This window comes from Xenopus tropicalis, chromosome 9, assembly GCF_000004195.4.
Source record: "Xenopus tropicalis strain Nigerian chromosome 9, UCB_Xtro_10.0, whole genome shotgun sequence".
NCBI lineage: Eukaryota > Metazoa > Chordata > Amphibia > Anura > Pipidae > Xenopus > Xenopus tropicalis.
In genome coordinates, this window is record NC_030685.2 from 17172578 (window position 1) to 17191841 (window position 19264).

Consider the following 19264-nt stretch of genomic DNA (forward strand, 5'->3'; position numbering starts at 1 on the left):
TATTATTACAGAGAAAAGGAAATCAATCTTAAAAATCTGAATTATTTGATTAAAATGGAGTCTATGGGAGACAGGCTTTCCGTAATTCAGAGCTTTCTGGATAATGGGTTTCCGGATAAGGGATCCCATACCTGTACTGGGTGCAACACTGCAGGTGGTGATGTGCAACTTTCCCACTTGCTTTACTCTATAGGGCAGTTCTTTCTATGATTTTCCAGAGCAGTTCAGATGATTTAAAAGGGTAGTTTGACCTTTAAATTAACTTTTAATATGGTGTAGACATTGATATTCTGAGACAATTTGCAATTGGTCTTCATTTTTTATGGTTTTCAGTTATTTAGTTCAGCAGTTCAGCAGCTCTCCATATGATATTTTAGAAGCTATCTTCTTGCTAGGGCCTTATTTACCCTAGCAACCAGGCACTGGTTTAAGCGAGAAATGGGAATATGAATAGCAGAAGGCCTGCATAGAAAGATAAGTAATAAATGACAATAAAATTGTAGCCTCACAGAGCAATCGTTTTTGGCTGTCGGGGTCAGTGACCCCCATTTGAAAGCTGGAAAGAGGCAGAAGAGAAAGGAAAATAATTCAAAAACGATAAAAATTGCATAGTTGCTGGGAATAGGACATTCTATAACATAGGAAAAGTTAACTTAGGGTGAACCGCCCCTTTAAGTACCACTGGGCTGTGAAGAACTGTGAATTTTAGATTGTCAGCTCCGCTGGACAGAAGCCGATGTTAATTTCTGTAAAGGGCTGCAGAACATGTGGGTGCTATATACATAAAGGAGAATAAGAATAATAGCCATGAAGGAAAGGGTCTGTTCTACCAAAACAAAGCTACCCCCAAGGGCCAACGTCACCGACTGACGTCACAATGGAGGTCACGCCACGCGCTACATTGTTACATTACTCACAAGCTTTATTTGTTGTGTCAACACACCACTGCGGTTGCATTAAAAAAAGTGCTTATTTATACTAAATATAATATACAGCAAATAAGGGAGGGAAACAGGTGCCTAGGAACCTGCTGCTCAACCCTAACAAGCTGGCTATTGTACATACGCTGTTTAATAAACAGACGCCCAACCTCTTCCTGATGCCGCTGCAATATTCTGTGCGGCGCCGCTGCGTATGTTGGCACACATAATAACAGTAATAGCGATAATGTGCAGTTCTGTTGGGATCTATGGAGAAAGCTTTTGCATTGGAGTTGCGTTAATACCTATAGGAGGGAGCTGCCATGTTGCTTATGGTCACTGAGCCATTTACTATAGGCTTTCAGCATAGACCGCATCCCTAGAGGGCACATACTGATGGGTGTTGCTCCTATACAAGGCCTTTGGCCTCGGGAATGTGATTTACATGCACTACTTAGGGACACTAAATCCTGCTGCACTGCTCAAGCAAACTTTACTGGACTACAGAATAATGTAACATATAATGAAGGTAGAGGCATGCTGGGAGCTGTAGTCCAACAACATCAGGGTTGTATTCTTAAAGCAATATTGCACAATTACACTTTTCAGGCTCTCCGCGGCAGCATTGAAATGCAAAAGAATCCTCCAATGAGAATCCCAGCTGATCTGTGTAAATCCGGCTCCCTGTTCTCTGTTCCTGCAATTGGAGTTGGGAGCATTAAGCCCAGTTTCCCAGCACTGAACAAGTCTGTCCCTTTATCCCCATGTCTGATTCCTGTGCCATATAATGAGGGGAAAAATTACATAATTATCTCTATATGTAAGATAAGAACAAATAGCATTCTCATTGGTCAATTCTCTTGCATCTTTAATTACATTTTCGACCACTCTGATGAATTGGTTTCCATGTGTAACTACGTTTTTCATCAACTTCTATACAGAACTAGGGGGCGCAGTGGGACAGCTTTACGGTTGGGTTTAGTGTCCCTTTAACTGTCCTTCCGAGGGAAAAATAAACAGAAAACCATATTTACTAAAGGGATATATTTATTGTTGAGAGCGTGCAAATCCGTTTCCTTAGTGTTGGTTGGTCACCTGGCGCAACCTGCATTTAAACCTGAAACTCTATCCTGCCATCCAAGCACAGGTGAAAGGCGCTTTAGAGCTTGCGAAACTGCATCCCTCAGCTGCCAGAAATCGGTTCCAGGGAATGTAAACCCCCCAAAATTGTAACTATCAGCAATCTCAGCAACTTCCCCATATACATTCATTACAGATTTTCACTGGTTTCGATGGTATGTGCCAATAGGATTGCCTCTGAGAGCAATATCTGTCTGTTCCCAGTCGGCACTGCTGGTTCTCACTCTTGAAACAATGTACCAGGAGTTCATGCTTCTTCACATGTGGCTTCAAAAGTCAGAACTAGCAGGGCAGAGAATAGGCAAGGACAGATACTGATTTCAATAGCAATGTGTGTAATTTGGGGTTTACTTCCCCTTTATAATAACTTTCTTACCCAGATGAAGACAAAACATGTTCAGGCATGAACAATGGAACCTGCTGCCCCACTCTGCTGCTGTCAATCACTGCCTCCCTCTCCGTGACCTCCTGCGTGACCCGCTTGCCCAGAGGCGGGGCTTGGGCCACATGCTTGCACCACTTCCTGCTTCACCCAGGGGTATTTTTGTGGTCACCATAGGGTGAGGTGGTATTTACTGGGAAGTTCTGGTAACGATGCAAGTGAACTTAAAAAGACACAAAATCGCTCTTAAAAGGGGAAATAAACATAATATTTACTCAATGTCAGTTTGGAAGCTTAGTTTGACCCTCTGGGTGCCATATGGGTAGTTCAATATGGCGGCTTCAGCTCACTGTCCTGTAACTCCACTGGACTAAATCTGGATGAATCTCCCAGCTGTGAGTGACAGACCCCCAGATTGGGATCTGGACCGTGATCATACAGGGGTTCCCCATACAGTGAGTATGGCCAGCTTTACTCTTCATCTATCCTACTGCCTCAAAACTACAGAACAATTGCCCATCTCACCCCATTACTGGCCAGCTTTACTCTACACCTATCCTACTGCCTCAAAACTACAGAACAATTGCCCATCTCACCCCATTATTGGCCAGCTTTACTCTACACCTATCCTACTGCCTCAAAACTACAGAACAATTGCCCATCTCACCCCATTATTGGCCAGCTTTACTCTTCATCTATCCTACTGCCTCAAAACTACAGAACAATTGGCCATCTCACCCCATTATTGGCCAGCTTTACTCTTCATCTATCCTACTGCCTCAAAACTACAGAACAATTGGCCATCTCACCCCATTATTGGCCAGCTTTACTCTTCATCTATCCTACTACCTCAAAAATACAGAACAATTGGCCATCTCATCCCATTAGTGGCCAGCTTTACTCTACACCTATCCTACTACCTCAAAACTACAGAACAATTGGCCATCTCACCCCATTAGTGGCCAGCTTTACTCTACACCTATCCTACTGCCTCAAAACTACAGAACAATTGGCCATCTCACCCCGTTAGTGGCCAGCTTTACTCTACACCTATCCTACTACCTCAAAAATACAGAACAATTGGCCATCTCATCCCATTAGTGGCCAGCTTTACTCTACACCTATCCTACTGCCTCAAAACTACAGAACAATTGGCCATCTCACCCCATTAGTGGCCAGCTTTACTCTACACCTATCCTACTACCTCAAAACTACAGAACAATTGGCCATCTCACCCCATTAGTGGCCAGCTTTACTCTACACCTATCCTACTACCTCAAAACTACAGAACAATTGGCCATCTCACCCCATCAGTGGCCAGCTTTACTCTACACCCATCCTAATGCTGCCCAACTACTCCAATGGAGGTGACCCCAGGGGGTCCATAAAAAGCATTTGAGGGTCCCACTCGCACCAAGGACGTTTAATATTACAGCCCTAACTAAAGCTGCCTATACTCTTGGCAAGGTGGGCAAACAAGCGGCTCTTTGCCCGCTCTGGCCACCCATGCAATGAGTCAAGTCGGCCTGATGTGATCATTTGGGCCCCCGGGCCAACAATATGATCAGACTAAGGGCCTACAGAGACCTGTTGGGAAAGAAATAGATCAGCGAAATAGATCATGTAACCTGCCCGATAGATATCTATCCATAGGTTGCCATGTCTAGCCTATGCACCAACTTCTTCTACCCTAACCCAGATGTTATGCTACTGATAACTACAAGGTCCCATGTGGCTCATTTGCTTGGGACACGGGGGTGTAAGGTTGCAGTTTATATTTCTGGGCCCCACAAGGGAAGGGTAATAATTTGTGGGGGGGAATAAATTGTGGGACTTTTCCGGGCAGCTGGGTCTGCTCCCCCTATTGGTGGCCCAGTGATATTTGCATTATGCCTGGCATGCCTGTATGCCCCTGGGGCTAGTTGGGTGCCCGTCCATGTGTCAGGCCTTCAGCTGGTCGGGACACAAATCAAGGGACGTCCTACTGACAGGTGCACTTGTGCCCGGGAGGAAACTTTGCTTTCACGCATCGGCCATACTTCATAGCCTCCTGTCAGGATGATTATCCCATCCCAGAAGGAAACGGGCAAGTGTTTGGCCGGGCAATAACATGACGCTCATCAATCACTGGCTCCTAATCGGAGGGATTACAGAAGCAACTAATGCTCTGCCCAAGCCCCACTCTGCACTTTGGCATCTTCATACCAACCTGGGGGGGTACACTTACATATGCCCAGAATATTCCCCTCTTGGTCAGTTTATTAATGGACCTTGATCAGATAAGTAGAACCCCATAAGGCACTAATACACTAATAGGTCTGGGCGCCCATAAATTAATATTTACATGAGGGCCAAACAAGCATAAGCCCTACCATTTATCCCGATATGTAGTCACATATGGCACCTCTGCTGAGAGATCGGTATGGCAGTCCCACTCAGGTTAATACATATATAGGTACTTATAAAGATCCTATATAATATATATATTTAATTCTGCAGGTGAATTATCTGTGCAAATCACATGAATACATGAGAACCCCCCCCAATTCACTGCACACCAGGAGTCCCACCATGCACCCAAAAGGTTAACCCACCTCCCATGCCAACAACAGAAAAAAAAAAGTTTTTTTTGTACGGAAAGTGTCAATCATTTAGGGAGTTGGGGGGGCGCCCCTTTTGTTCGGCAAGCCGGGTTCTGTTTGTGTTCCAGTCCTGCTTCTCTTTAACGCCAGATTTTACAGCCTCTCCTTTTACACCTAAAGAAAGGCTATTGGGTTTCACATCTGCTTTGCCTGATAGCCACACAGCTATGGGAGATAAAGGCCAGGAGCCGTGCCAAAGAAAGCAGCGCAGGACAAACGCTCTCTATTCCCAAGCTTTATTATTTTATAGGGTAATCTCCCCTTATCTTGCAATAACATGTACATACAACATATGGGATTAAAAGCCTCGCACTATACTTACTGATAGCCGACTGCCCTTAAGTGTGCCTTCAGATGGTGCAACACTGGCGTGCCGCTGCAGGTCCCCCGACAGCCTCAGTCTGTACTACACTGCACTATCCAGTGTATTTCAACCTCCCAGAATCCTTTGCAGGCCACTGTTTGCAACATGTTCGTATATTATTGTGTATAGTAAGGCAAAATGGTCAGCCCACCAGTAATCATAGGGCCCAGTCCAATAAAGTTAGCAGGGCTCCTCTCCTAGGGGGACCCTATTATTAATACTATAAGGTAAGCACACAGCTAGCAGGGCTCCTCTCCTAGGGGGACCCTATTATTAATACTATAAGGTAAGCACACAGCTAGCAGGGCCTGCCCCTAATATTAGTCCACCAGTTATCCACCCCCCCCCCCATATTGTTGGCCCTGCATCCAAGCAGAATAAAAACACATATTTACATCCCAAACCAGAGATCCCCAACCTTTTTTTTACCCGCGAGCCACATTCAAATATAAAAAGAGTTGGGGTGCAACATGAGCAGGAAAGAAGTTCCTGGGGGTGCCAAAAATGGCTATTTAGTAGCCCCTAAGTGGACTGGAAGCCTACAGAAGGGTCTGTTTGGCAGTACACCGGGTTTTTATGCAGCTAAAACTTGCCTCCATGCCAAAAATTTATAAATAAGAACCTGCTTTGAGGCCCCTGGGAGCAACATCCAAAGGGGTTGGGGTGCAAAATGTTACTCACGAGCCACTGGTTGGGGATCACTTGCCCAAACCATTAAGCACCTCTTGATTAAGGATCCACCAAGGCCCACCCCCTCTTTCTACCTGAGAACCACACCACATATCAGTTATTTGCTTTCATTACTCAACCTACTGCTGGATGAAAAAGGCTAATCACTGACTGGTTACTATAGATTAATGCCCAGTCTTTATAGATGACCCACAGTATGTATGGTAAGCAAGGGGCTATAACTGAGGGGAAGGTGTGAGTTGTAAGGCAAGATGGTTTCAAGGGAATAGTCCGTACAGGTAGGACAGCATACACTGGGCAGCAGTGTTGTAACTACAGTTGTTACAGACCCTATGACATCTGAGACCCAGTAAAGACCAGTGTCCCCCGGCCAATCCCCCCAATCAATTCCTGTGACCCCCATTCCTAACCACATGAACCTGATCTAGCAGCTTCCCCCCCCCCCCCCCCCCCAGGCTTCCTGCAAGAAATGTACTTACCGCCCCGAGCATGATGCGGAAAATCAGCCAGCGAAACGCCCAGATGACAATGCCAGAAGGCGGCGTTCTCTGCGGGGTTCGGGAAAGAGTCCAAAAGGGGCACAAGAAGATGCCAAGGAACCCAGTCTCGAGGATCTGAGATTCCCACCCTAGGGGCAAACACATAACTCATGTCAAAAACTCACTTTAAATAAAAATTATAACAATTGTTTAAACAACAAACAATGTTTAAATGTTTAAACACACAGTACATGGACAAAAAGGTACTGGGTGCCCAGGCCGTTTTGTCTTTGCATAACCACATTTATATAAATGAGAGTTGCCATATGACTTACCCCTGCAGTGGGATTATCCATAAATTATCTTTATTATTATTATTTATTTATAAAGCGCCAACATATCCCGCAGTGCTGTACAATAAGTGGGTTACATACATTGGGCATACAGAGTAACATATAAAGCAATCAATAACCGATACAAGAGGTGAAGAGAGCCCTGTCCAAAAGAGCTTACAATCTACAAGGAGAAAGGGTTGAGACACTTTATCATAATATGTCGCCAGGGGGGGTGGCCCAAAAAGGGGTGTGGCTTCATGGAAAAGTAGGCTGCGTTTGGGTAGATGGGCAGTTTGACTGGGCTTGGTTGTAGGGAAAGGGGCGTGGTCTAAATGGCCCCTCATTTGACAGTAAATGTTGGTGTACTTTAGGGCCCTTGGAACATGGTGTTAAGAAGGGATTTAAGACAAGGCGCCAAGCCAAGTGCCTCCAATGATGTTAATCGGTTCTGGAGTGCTCTGGATACGAGAGAAGGCAGGGAACTGAAGGGACATTATGACCCAATATGGACCCATTAGTTTAGGGCTGACCTGCATATCACTAACACAGGTTCCACAATCTGCGGCTGTTAAGGAGTTAAAAGACCTATAGAACAAAGGTGTGACAGGATAGGGTGAGTCTAATGGAACCGACACAGGCCCATTCAGTTCCAGGATACGGGTGCTGATGCCGCTCAATTAATCCCAATCATTCTCACTTCAATAGAGATGAAATGTCAGATAAGAGGAATACAAGGCGGCTCTTTGTTACTGAGAACTGGGGGGGTGTCATATTGAGATTAGTGTGTGCGTAGAAGATGCAATGTTAAGGGCTCGAGATATTTCTTCCTGCAGGACTCGTTTAGCAAGGCTGAGGGAAATTCATGGCAGCTTCTTATGGCCACACAGTCTGCAGCACACGGAGTGTTTAAGCTCTGCCACCCGTACCCGTCACTGCTTCGCATAGAAATATACGGGATGCATGCTGCCTCAGGTCTCGTGGGTCTCAGAAATGCTTTGCGGTGGGCTGGCTTTCACTGCCCCGTCTTCTTTAAAGGGGAACAAAACCCATACAATAACCATAGGGCCTGTTTCTGGTCTTTAGCGATGATCACTTGATGTAAAGAATATATACACTGGGTATGTAACAGTGTATAGAGAGGAGAGGACTTTGGGTGGTTCACCTTTAAATTAACTTTTAGTACGTTATAGAATGTTCTATTCTTAGCAAATTTGCAATTGTTCTTCATTATTTATTTGTTATAGTTTTTAAAATATTTGCCTTCTTCTTCTACATCTTTTCATCTTTGAAATTTGGGGTCACTGACCCCGGCAGTCAAAAACCTTTTATATTATTGTTACTGTTTATTCCTTATCTTTATATTCGGTGCCTCTGCTAATCATATTCCAGTCTCTCATTCTAACCAGGCAGTGGTAAATTGGTAAATTGCTGGCAATTGCTATCTGGTCTTACCATAGACACTGCCCAGATCTTCCAAACCTGTTTCCCTGGCCTCTTGCCTTACTATACACCCACCAACCCACAAGTTCTGCCCCCTAACCACACTTTCCATTACTATACACAGTATCCTGTGATTAGGGCCCCAATTATTAGTCCCCTGGGTGGGGAGCAGGGTTGCCACCTTTTCGGAAACAAAATGCCAGCCTTCCGATATTGTTATGTATTACAAACATTGGCATCAAGATTCATTTTTTCTGGCCAGTCTGATACAATACTAACCCTACTGGTGAGCCTTGCCAACCAGTAGCATGGGGTCCCAATAAAAAAGGAAATGACCCACCCATGCACTGTCACACCCTTGACCCACATGGCTATACTCCATTATATCTAAACCCCACCCATGACCTGTCAAACCCCACCCACTACTTGAAAGACCTGCCCCTGTTTGTGAGCAACTAATCACACCTTCATGTCTCTTGGGGGCCCCTTGCAACCCTGTGATAGGGCCCCAGCCTGTGCTTATACCTCTACCACTGGCATCATTTTGCTTTATTATACATATTATCCCACAGTTCCAGCCCCTTCCTTAATACAGTGATAGCCAAGAGGCAGCTGTTCCTAGGGAAGGGTCTGGTGTTTGCCCAGAGCATGCCAGGCAGGAGTGCTGGGGGTGCATTCCTATATTTACGGTATAGTTGGGCCCATACAGAATAACCGCTTCCCGGGAGCTGTCTGTATGCAAATGGCCACTTTGCATTTTATATTTCGATAGAAAGTGGATAAGGAAGAGACATGCAAAGCACCCCCGTGCCTAACGGTAGGCGACCTCCCTGCATATCACCTGGCCCCATTGCTTTATTAATACTTAACCCCTTATTGGCTGACTTTCATTTAATTATGTTTATAACAAGGCAGGTTTAAGCCTCAGATAAGGGGGGGGTACTCAAACTTCTCTGTGGTACAGGGGGTATGCCTCAAACTCCTCGGGGATACTCCTCAAACTCCTTGGGGGTACAGGGAGACTCCTCAAACTCCTCGGTGGTACAGGGGGTACTCCTCAGACTCCTCGGGGGTACAGGGGGTACTCCTCAGACTCCTCAGCGGTACAGGGGGTACTCCTCAGACTCCTCAGTAGTACAGGGGGTACTCCTCAAACTACTCACGATACAGGGGGTACTCCTCAAACTCCTCGGGGGTACAGGGGGTACTCCTCATGGTACAGGGGGTACTTTATTATAATATACAAGTTTTAGTGGGTCATGTGACAGAAATGACATCACTAAGCACCATTTATAAGGATATCATTTACAGCTTGGTCCCATAGAGAAATGACCAAACTGTATATTATATATACATAAATAATATGGCTGCTACGCTGAGCTGCTATTCTGTAGGGCTCAGGGCCTGTATTTGTAACCCCCCTAGAGATAGGTTTTTGGGGGGGGCTCGATTAATGGCTTTCAGAATCAAGTCCATAAACTCACCTACTAAGTAAGTCATCCCCCAGTGCGCCCATCCCTGCGCCCTCCCCGTGCCAGCACACTTACTTGTGTTACACTAATCTACGCAAACCGCCAATTCCCTCGCCAGATAAAAAATGGCTTCCTGGGTACAATACCCTGTAATATCTGCTTATTGACATTATATAGGGTTCCTCTCCCTTCTGATCTTCGATTATATGGCGCTCTAAGCATTTCAGCTCTCTGCAAGATGAGAAACTCCTTGTTTTTTTTTTTCCTGAGCGAAGTCGCGTCTGAGCGGAGCGTGCTTAACGAGAGGGCTCGGACTTTTAAGAGGAAAAACGAGAGGCCCCCGCGACTCTCTAGAGAGGGTTTTTTTTTTTAATATATATAAAACTTTTCATTGTTCCAATAAAGCTCTTTTTTAATGCACTGGCTTTTCCACGGAGTCACAGACACGGGTCGTATAAAGCAAAAAGTCGGCCTGCTCTGTCTCAGCCGCACTTAGTGACTCCTGCATGCTGAGAGTAGGGGCCACTAAGCCCCATTCCCACTCCTAGGGAGCAGAGAGCAACGGCACAGGGAGCAGCCACGGCCATGAAGGACTGGAAAGCTGGCAGCAGGCAGAAACAGAATGCTAAAGTGTATTGTAGGCAGATTGAGAGGGAAAGTTCCCCTTTAAATAAACCTTACTAATGTTATAGATAGATCTATTCTTTAGAAAACGATGCTTTTCTGAGCCCCATGGTACCTGAGACCTCATGGCAGAAGCGGCACTGGTCAGGCTGCTGACCAATTGCATGGAGGCATGTAAACACTAAAATGAATCAGTACTCAAGGTTTGAGTTGAGTACCAATTTTTGACACCCTGGAGCCCAAAATCTGCCATCCAAACCCAAATTTTAACCTGCTTTGACCTGCCTCCTGACCCGCAACTACCTTGTCTGCAATCCACCATTAAACAGGAAGAGCTGTTGCTGTAAACAAGAAGTGACATCATCAGAAGCGGGAGGAGGGGTAGAAAAAAAAACATTTAAAACTATGTTCAAAGGAGTAAAATATAAGATACGGAATATAGACAAGACCCGCAGACCTGCGTCTATAACCATATCTGGAACTGGAAATGGGATCTGGTAATACTCGGGGATGGGGCATTACCACTGGCAGCAAATGGAGCCCACATGAATGAAACCATTGGTTGGCCTAATCACACTGTGCCCCCACTGTTTAATCTGTGAGCCAATCATTAAAATCATATGGTTAAGAAAGCTAACATTAGGAAAAACAACCACCATAAGAAATCCCAGATTTTGTAACTATATGAATTTTATGGGGGGGGGGGGGGGTTTCCACCTTAAAGGGGAAGTTCACCTTGAAATGAACTTTTAGAAGTCATTAATATTCTAGCTTGGAGCTTGAATATCAAAGCAGAAAGCACCTGTACAGAAAGATAATATCTGCCAACCAAGTGGCATTATTAGTTGCAGGCTGAAAAAAAGCTGAATAAGAAGGCAAAAAATAAATAAATATATATATATATATATATATATATATGTATGGGATCCCTTATCCAGAAACGCGTTATCCAGAAAGTTCTGAATTACGGAAAGGCCATCGTCCACAGACTCCATTATAAGCAAATAATTCTAATTTTTAAAAATGATTCCCTTCTCTCTGTAATAATAAAACAGTACCTTGTACTTGATCCCAACTAAGATATAATTACCCCTTATTGGGGGCAGAACAGCCCTATTGGGTATATTTAATGGTTAAATGATTCCCTTTTCTCTGTAATAATAAAACAGTACCTGTACTTGATCCCAACTAAGATATAATTACCCCTTATTGGGGCAGAACAGCCCTATTGGGTTTATTTAATGGTTAAATGATTCCCTTTTCTCTGTAATAATAAAACAGTACCTGTACTTGATCCCAACTAAGATATAATTACCCCTTATTGGGGCAGAGCAGCCCTATTGGGTTTATTTCATGGTTAAATGATTCCCTTTTCTCTGTAATAATAAAACAGTACCTGTACTTGATCCCAACTAAGATATAATTACCCCTTATTGGGGGCAGAACAGCCCTATTGGGTTTATTTCATGGTTAAATGATTCCCTTTTCTCTGTAATAATAAAACAGTACATGTACTTGATCCCAACTAAGATATAATTACCCCTTATTGGGGGCAGAACAGCCCTATTGGGTTTATTTAATGGTTAAATGATTCCCTTTTCTCTGTAATAATAAAACAGTACCTGTACTTGATCCCAACTAAGATATAATTACCCCTTATTGGGGCAGAGCAGCCCTATTGGGTTTATTTCATGGTTAAATGATTCCCTTTTCTCTGTAATAATAAAACAGTACCTGTACTTCATCCCAACTAAGATATAATTACCCCTTATTGGGGGCAGAACAGCCCTATTGGGTTTATTTCATGGTTAAATGATTCCCTTTTCTCTGTAATAATAAAACAGTACATGTACTTGATCCCAACTAAGATATAATTACCCCTTATTGGGGGCAGAACAGCCCTATTGGGTTTATTTAATGGTTAAATGATTCCCTTTTCTCTGTAATAATAAAACAGTACCTGTACTTGATCCCAACTAAGATATAATTACCCCTTATTGGGGGCAGAACAGTCCTATTGGGTTTATTCAATATTTTAATGATTATAAGCAGTTATGGAGATCCAAATTATGGAAAGTTCCCTTATCTGGAAAACCTCAGCTCCCGAGCATTCTGGATCCATACCGGGTCCCATACCTGTAATTAATGTTTAGAAACACAATTTCTGGTAAGCTTCTGCATTAAGCACCTCAAGGATACAGGGAGTCATGAAATAAAAGTCTTTTTGCACCCACAGCAACTCTCAGACTGGCGAACAGTAAATGCTACCTGCTGATTGGTTGCTATTGGTTACTAGACTTTACTCCTTTTATTATATGACCCAGAAGGAGAGTTAAAGGAGCTCTCTGGCACTAATATGCTCAAATCCCTATGGGGCTACTATGCAATGGAATTTGGCTTATGAATACCAGTGACAAGGAAGGTGCAAACCAGAGCAATTTGTTGATTTTACCGATACACCCAGGCACCCATTCCCCTAGGACGACAGAAGGCCAGGGGTGCAGCCTGATACTGCTGGGAAGCTCTAGCCCTGTGTGCTGCTGGCCCACCTGCTCTCCTCTGCTGCAGTTGCATGGACGCCTGAGTGTAGCAGCTGCGCCGAGCAAGCACAATGCCCCCTTTTGTGCCATTCCCGGGAGTGCTACTAGTCCTGGGCAAAGGGGGATATAAATAAGAGAATCACCAGGCCCTGGATGGTTCTGCAACCCCCGACAACTAAGTTTAACCCATTCCATGCTGCAGCATGGGGCAGCACACTCCGCCCCCTCTTTGATCTGACAGGGGGCTACTTCCTTTGAACTTCTAAAAAGCTATACTTGAGGAGCGCCACTTGTCCGCCTATTTGTGGGCACTCTATTGCAGATGCCACTGACATACAAGCAAAAGTATCCAAGGCTATTGTTACATAGTTACATAGGGTTGAAAAAAGACCAGAGTCCATCAAGTTCAACCCATCCAAGTAAACCCAGCACACACAAACCCACACCTACCAATCTATACACTCACATACACAAACCACACATACAACCACTAATACTAGCTGTAGATATTAGTATCACAATAGCCTTGGATATTCTGATTGTTCAAGAACTCATCCAGGCCCCTCTTATAGGCATTAACAGAATCTGCCATTACCACATCTCTAGGAAGGGCATTCCCCAACCTCACTGCCCTCACCGTGAAAAACCACCTACGCTGCTTCAAATGGAAGCTCCGTTCCTCTAATCTATAGGGGTGACCTCTGGTGCGTTGATTGTTTTAATAATTGTGATACTAATAACTACAGTTAGTATTAATGTTTGTATATATAGTTTATGTACTGTGAGTGGATAGATAGGTCAGTATGGGTCTGTATGTGAGTGGATAGGTCAGTGTGGGTCTGTATGTGAGTGGATAGATAGGTCAGTATGGGTCTGTATGTGAGTGGATAGATAGGTCAGTATGGGTCTGTATGTGAGTGGATAGGTCAGTATGGGTCTGTATGTGAGTGGATAGATAGGTCAGTATGGGTCTGTATGTGAGTGGATAGATAGGTCAGTATGTGTCTGTATGTGAGTGGATAGATAAGTCAGTGTGGGTCTGTATGTGAGTGGATAGATAGGTCAGTATGGGTCTGTATGTGAGTGGATAGATAGGTCAGTGTGGGTCTGTATGTGAATGGATAGATAGGTCAGTGTGAGTCTGTATGTGAGTGGATAGATAGGTCAGTGTGGGTCTGTATGTGAGTGGATAGATAGGTCAGTGTGGGTCTGTATGTGAGTGGATAGATAGGTCAGTATGGGTCTGTATGTGAGTGGATAGATAGGTCAGTGTGGGTCTGTATGTGAGTGGATAGATAGGTCAGTATGGGTCTGTATGTGAGTGTATAGATAGGTCAGTGTGGGTCTGTATGTGAATGGATAGATAGGTCAGTATGGGCAGGGCCGGAACTAGGGGTAGGCAGAAAAGGCAGCTGCCTTGGGCGCAACGATTGAGGGGCTCCAGGCAGGAGCCTCTCCTGCCTACCCCTAGTGCTACTTTGTCATTGCCTCCGCCGCTTGTCATTAGCGGCGGAGGCAATGACCGATCTAATAGATAGGTCAGTATGGGTCTGTATGTGAGTGGATAGATAGGTCAGTATGGGTCTGTATGTGAGTGTATAGATAGGTCAGTGTGGGTCTGTATGTGAGTGGATAGATAGGTCAGTATGGGTCTGTATGTGAGTGTATAGATAGGTCAGTGTGGGTTTGCGGGTGCTGGGTTCACTTGGAAGGGTTGAACTTGATGGACTCTGGTCTTTTTTCAACCCTATGTAACTATATACTCTGTGCCCTTCTTATAGCTCTTGACATTTGTGATCCACCCCAAACACTGCAGGCCGGCCACACAGTCTAGAACAGCGGTCCCCAACCTTACTTCCTTACTGTGTGAACCACAGTCAAATGTAAAAAGAGCAACACAGGCATCATAAAAGCAGGTAGAGGTAGCACCAGGCAGTGGTGAGAATGAGAGACTGCAATATGAATAGGAGAGGGGCTGAATAAAAAGATAAGGAATAAAAAGTAACAATAATAATACAATTGTAGCCTCACAGAGTAATAGTTTTTTAGCTGCCAGGGTCAGCTGGAAAGGAAGGAAGGCAAATCATTCATAAACTATAAAAAATGAATAATGAAGACTAATTGCAAAGTTACTAGAAATGGGACATTTTAAAAGTTAATTTCAAGGTGAACCACCACCAAAGGACCTAAGGTGGGCAATATTGGACTAATATCAGGTAGGTTTGGTTTCCCCGTCGCACCAGGGGCCACACCAGCTCATTGATGAGCACCTGGCTGATTTCCTCCCAGATATCTGTCGGGGGGCCCTATACATGGGCAGATTAGCTGTCCAATCAGTCTGTAGGACTCAAATTGGCAGTTTAAGATTATCTGCCCTATATGTTTATATAGAGTTATAAGTTCTGAAATAGAAAGGCTTGCTTATCTGCACATACTGGTTAAAATGGCTGATCTGTAACATAAGGTTTCCCTGCCACTCTTCCAGAAGCCACCGGGATTTCTATCTGAGCTGCCTCTATCCAAGCACAAAAGGAATAAGGAACAAAGGGAAGTCAGGAAAGTGCTGGAAAATACCTGCAATCCAGGGGTTCTTTATGGAAGTAACATAACACAAGGGCTACATTGAACTCTGCAAGTGAAAGGGCTTGGCTAGCTTTGTTCTCTCTTCTGCCATGCTTTCATATAGGAGTGAGTGCGTATATAGTGAATAAAGTACATTGTAAATTATAAGGATATTATAAGTCACATGCTTTTATACAGGTCATGGAACTCCGAGGGGACTTCTAAAATCCTCATATTTTACAACAGGGGTTACTTTATATATTATAATATACCAGCTTTAGTGAGTCATGTGACAGAAATCACAAAGCTCTGATTATAACTAAGCACCGTTTATAAGGATTTAACGTTGACTGAAACGTTGGACACAAGTGGTATGACATTTTGTTGTTTTTATATATGAGAGTGCTGGTCCTTGCCAAATGTATATTCTTTTGACCGTGCACCTCAATAGAGTATTTGGAGTGCGGGCACATTTTCTTTGATACACATACAGACCTGTTGGGGGGCTTAAGAAGGAAAGACATTAACCAGGGGTCCCCTGCACTGGTGCCTCCCCCCATCTGCAGCAGAGTTGGGCAGAGGGTTTGGTGGCTGCTATGACTGGCTGCTTAATTTCTGGTTCTTTGCTCCCTGGCCACAGAGCAGATGACCAGAAGGCAAGTGGCCAGTCATGGTGGTGGCCAACCCTACTGTGCAACTTGCGTTTTCAGTACCGGTATAGGGTGACGGGGCCATCAGCAGGGTCCTTGCTTTGGCTGGGGAGGGGAAGCACACATTTGCCTTTTGCCCCAATGGGTCTATAACTTCACTAATAGGGGCACTAAATACTAATATTGTTCCCATGAGGTCCTGGCAATAAGCATTATGTATAATGAGATACACAAACTCTGATTGGCCCCCTTGCCCTTCTCAACTCCCCCCGCAGCTGTGCTTTCTGCTCTTCATCCAGCACCCTTCATCTGAACTGATAAGTAGGACCATTATCCCAAGCCACAAAGACTGGCCATTCTGGCTACCTCCACCCGAGAAACCCAGGTGGGCTCCACAAGGAGTGTGGCCAGAAGTGGCTGACCCTTCTTTATGATCCCTCCTTTTGATCCAAGCGGGAGGGGGAGACATGAGTGGGTGAGAGGAGCCCCGGTCACTTCATGGGCGGCTGTGACTGCCTGGCAGCGTTCATACTATGAGATGGGGTATGTTAGATCTTACATGTAACATCCTTTCATCTCCACAATGCCCCCTCATATACTGCAGTGGCAATATATATGAGGGGGGTGCAATGTGAAGATCAAAGTGCTGGTAATGTCACACACAACTCAATAGATTTTGTGTTTTAGAACATAAAAGGCTATTAGTTCGATCCCAAACAGACATAAACTATATATACCTATTAATTTCCTTACAAACATATATATATATATATATATACACACAGGTATGGTATCTGTTATCCAGAATGCCTGGGGTTTTCCAGATAAGGGGGTCTTCCCATAATTTGGCTTTCCATAACATGTCTCCTAAAAAAATAATTGAAACATTAAATAAACTCAATATGGCTCTTTTCCTCCAATAAGGATTAATTATAACTTAGTTGGGATCAAGTACAGGTACTGTTTTATTATTACAGAGAAAAGGGAATCAATTAACCATTAAATAAACCCAATAGGGCTGTTCTGCCCCAATAAGGGGTAATTATATCTTAGTTGGTATCAAGTACAGGTACTGTTTTATTATTACAGAGAAAAGGGAATCATTTAACCATTACATAAACCCAATAGGGCTGTTCTGCCCCCAATAAGGGGTAATTATATCTTAGTTGGGATCAAGTACAGGTACTGTTTTATTATTACAGAGAAAAGGGAATCATTTAACCATTAAATAAACCCAATAGGACTGTTCTGCCCCCAATAAGGGGTAATTATATCTTAGTTGGGATCAAGTACAGGTACTGTTTTAATATTACAGAGAAAAAGGAATCATTTAACCATGAAATAAACCCAATAGGGCTGTTCTGCCCCCAATAAGGGGTAATTATATCTTAGTTGGGATCAAGTACAGGTACTGTTTTATTATTACAGAGAAAAGGGAATCATTTAACCATGAAATAAACCCAATAGGGCTGTTCTGCCCCAATAAGGGGTAATTATATCTTAGTTGGGATCAAGTACAGGTACTGTTTTATTATTACAGAGAAAAGGGAATCATTTAACCATGAAATAAACCCAATAGGGCTGTTCTGCCCCCAATAAGGGGTAATTATATCTTAGTTGGGATCAAGTACAGGTACTGTTTTATTATTACAGAGAAAAGGGAAATCAATTTTAAAAATCTGAATTATTTGATTAAAATTGAGTCTATGGGAGACAGGCTTTCCATAATTCGAGAGCTTTCTGGATAACGGGTTTCTGAATAACAGATCCCATACCTGTACAATAACAGAGAAAAAGGAAATCACTTTTAAAAATGTGAATTATTTGCTTATAATGGAGTCTATGGGAGATGCCCTTCCCATAATTCTGAGCTTTCTGGATAAGGGGTTTCAGGATAACTGGCGAAAGGTGTTCCAGAGTCCTTTACTCACCCCTTGCCTATGCGCTACAATAAATACAGAACTTCTGCTTCAAGCCAAACACCCTGGCCTCGGAATGAGTGACAGGTGCTAAAATACACACGGTTTGGGCTGTTAATGAAACGATTATTTAGCAGTTAATGGCCGAAGCAGAGGTCACGTAGTGTGAGGGCAAACAGAGAGGTGTTTATATGCAGCACCCTACTCGCAGGGTTCCGGAGATGTTTGCATATGCCACGAAGGGGAAGTGTCACCTTATAGCGCCCTGTTGAGAGCAGGCTGGCTTAGCAGCGGGCAGTTTTATGGGGGTATTGGCTTACTGATGGATTTGCAAGCTGGTGTTGCACCTGTGAGATATGACAAGCTTTCGGCAGGGGGTCTCTGTCCTATTGCACTCCATTGAATGTTGGTAACAGGTTTTTCCGGGTGCTGGTTGTGCCCTGCACAGTGCCCACACACCTGCAAGCCTCTGGGGTACTATATCAATCTTCCATTAAGGTTTTACAAGCAGAAGCACCTTCCGTGTCCCTTTAGCATGTGCAATAGCCTGTCAGAGTTAAAGGGTACTTCTTGGGCATGCACCGTGGCCCCCAACGGCGCGCAGAAAACACAATAACAGAAAAGGAGGGTCGAGCTGGGGGAACCCAGTGGGGGGCACAGAGAGTGGTGGAACTCTAAATCAAATGTCTGCTGAGGATGGTATGGGGCCACGTGCTTTGGGCTTTACTTTTTCTCTAAAAACTGGGAAGTTTCCCAATTCACTACCCATCCCCTATGGTTAGGCAGTGCCAGGCTGAGTAGTCTTACCACCCAAGGCAATAATATTTGGCCTGGCTTCCTGCCTAGTCATCCCACATCTACAAGGCAAACACCCCTGTGCCCAGTCTGCACACATCACCCACACCGCCCCCCCCCCCCGCCTTTCGTCCCAACCGACAGTCTCCAGTCACTCCATAATGTGCCATTCCTGCCTACCCTTGTGGTTAGGTGGTTTATAATATTAAAACCAAAAACTAGAATTGATCACTTGGCCCCGTGTATTACAAGTCATCCTTTGCAACCCCATACACTGGCCACACACGCATATGGCATTCAAGCGAATAGA

The 19264-nt window shown here is 44.2% G+C and overlaps 1 protein-coding gene across 1 annotated transcript in view; it reads right to left on the reverse strand.

Annotated features, from left to right (window-relative positions):
- lmf1 (lipase maturation factor 1) overlaps nucleotides 1–19264 on the reverse strand; it is a 177068-nt gene that overhangs the window by 114025 nt on the left and 43779 nt on the right. Inside the window, exon 4 of the mRNA XM_002932282.5 lies at nucleotides 6618–6766. Coding sequence (XP_002932328.3) covers nucleotides 6618–6766 — 149 coding nt within the window. The remainder of the gene's footprint in view (nucleotides 1–6617; nucleotides 6767–19264) is intronic.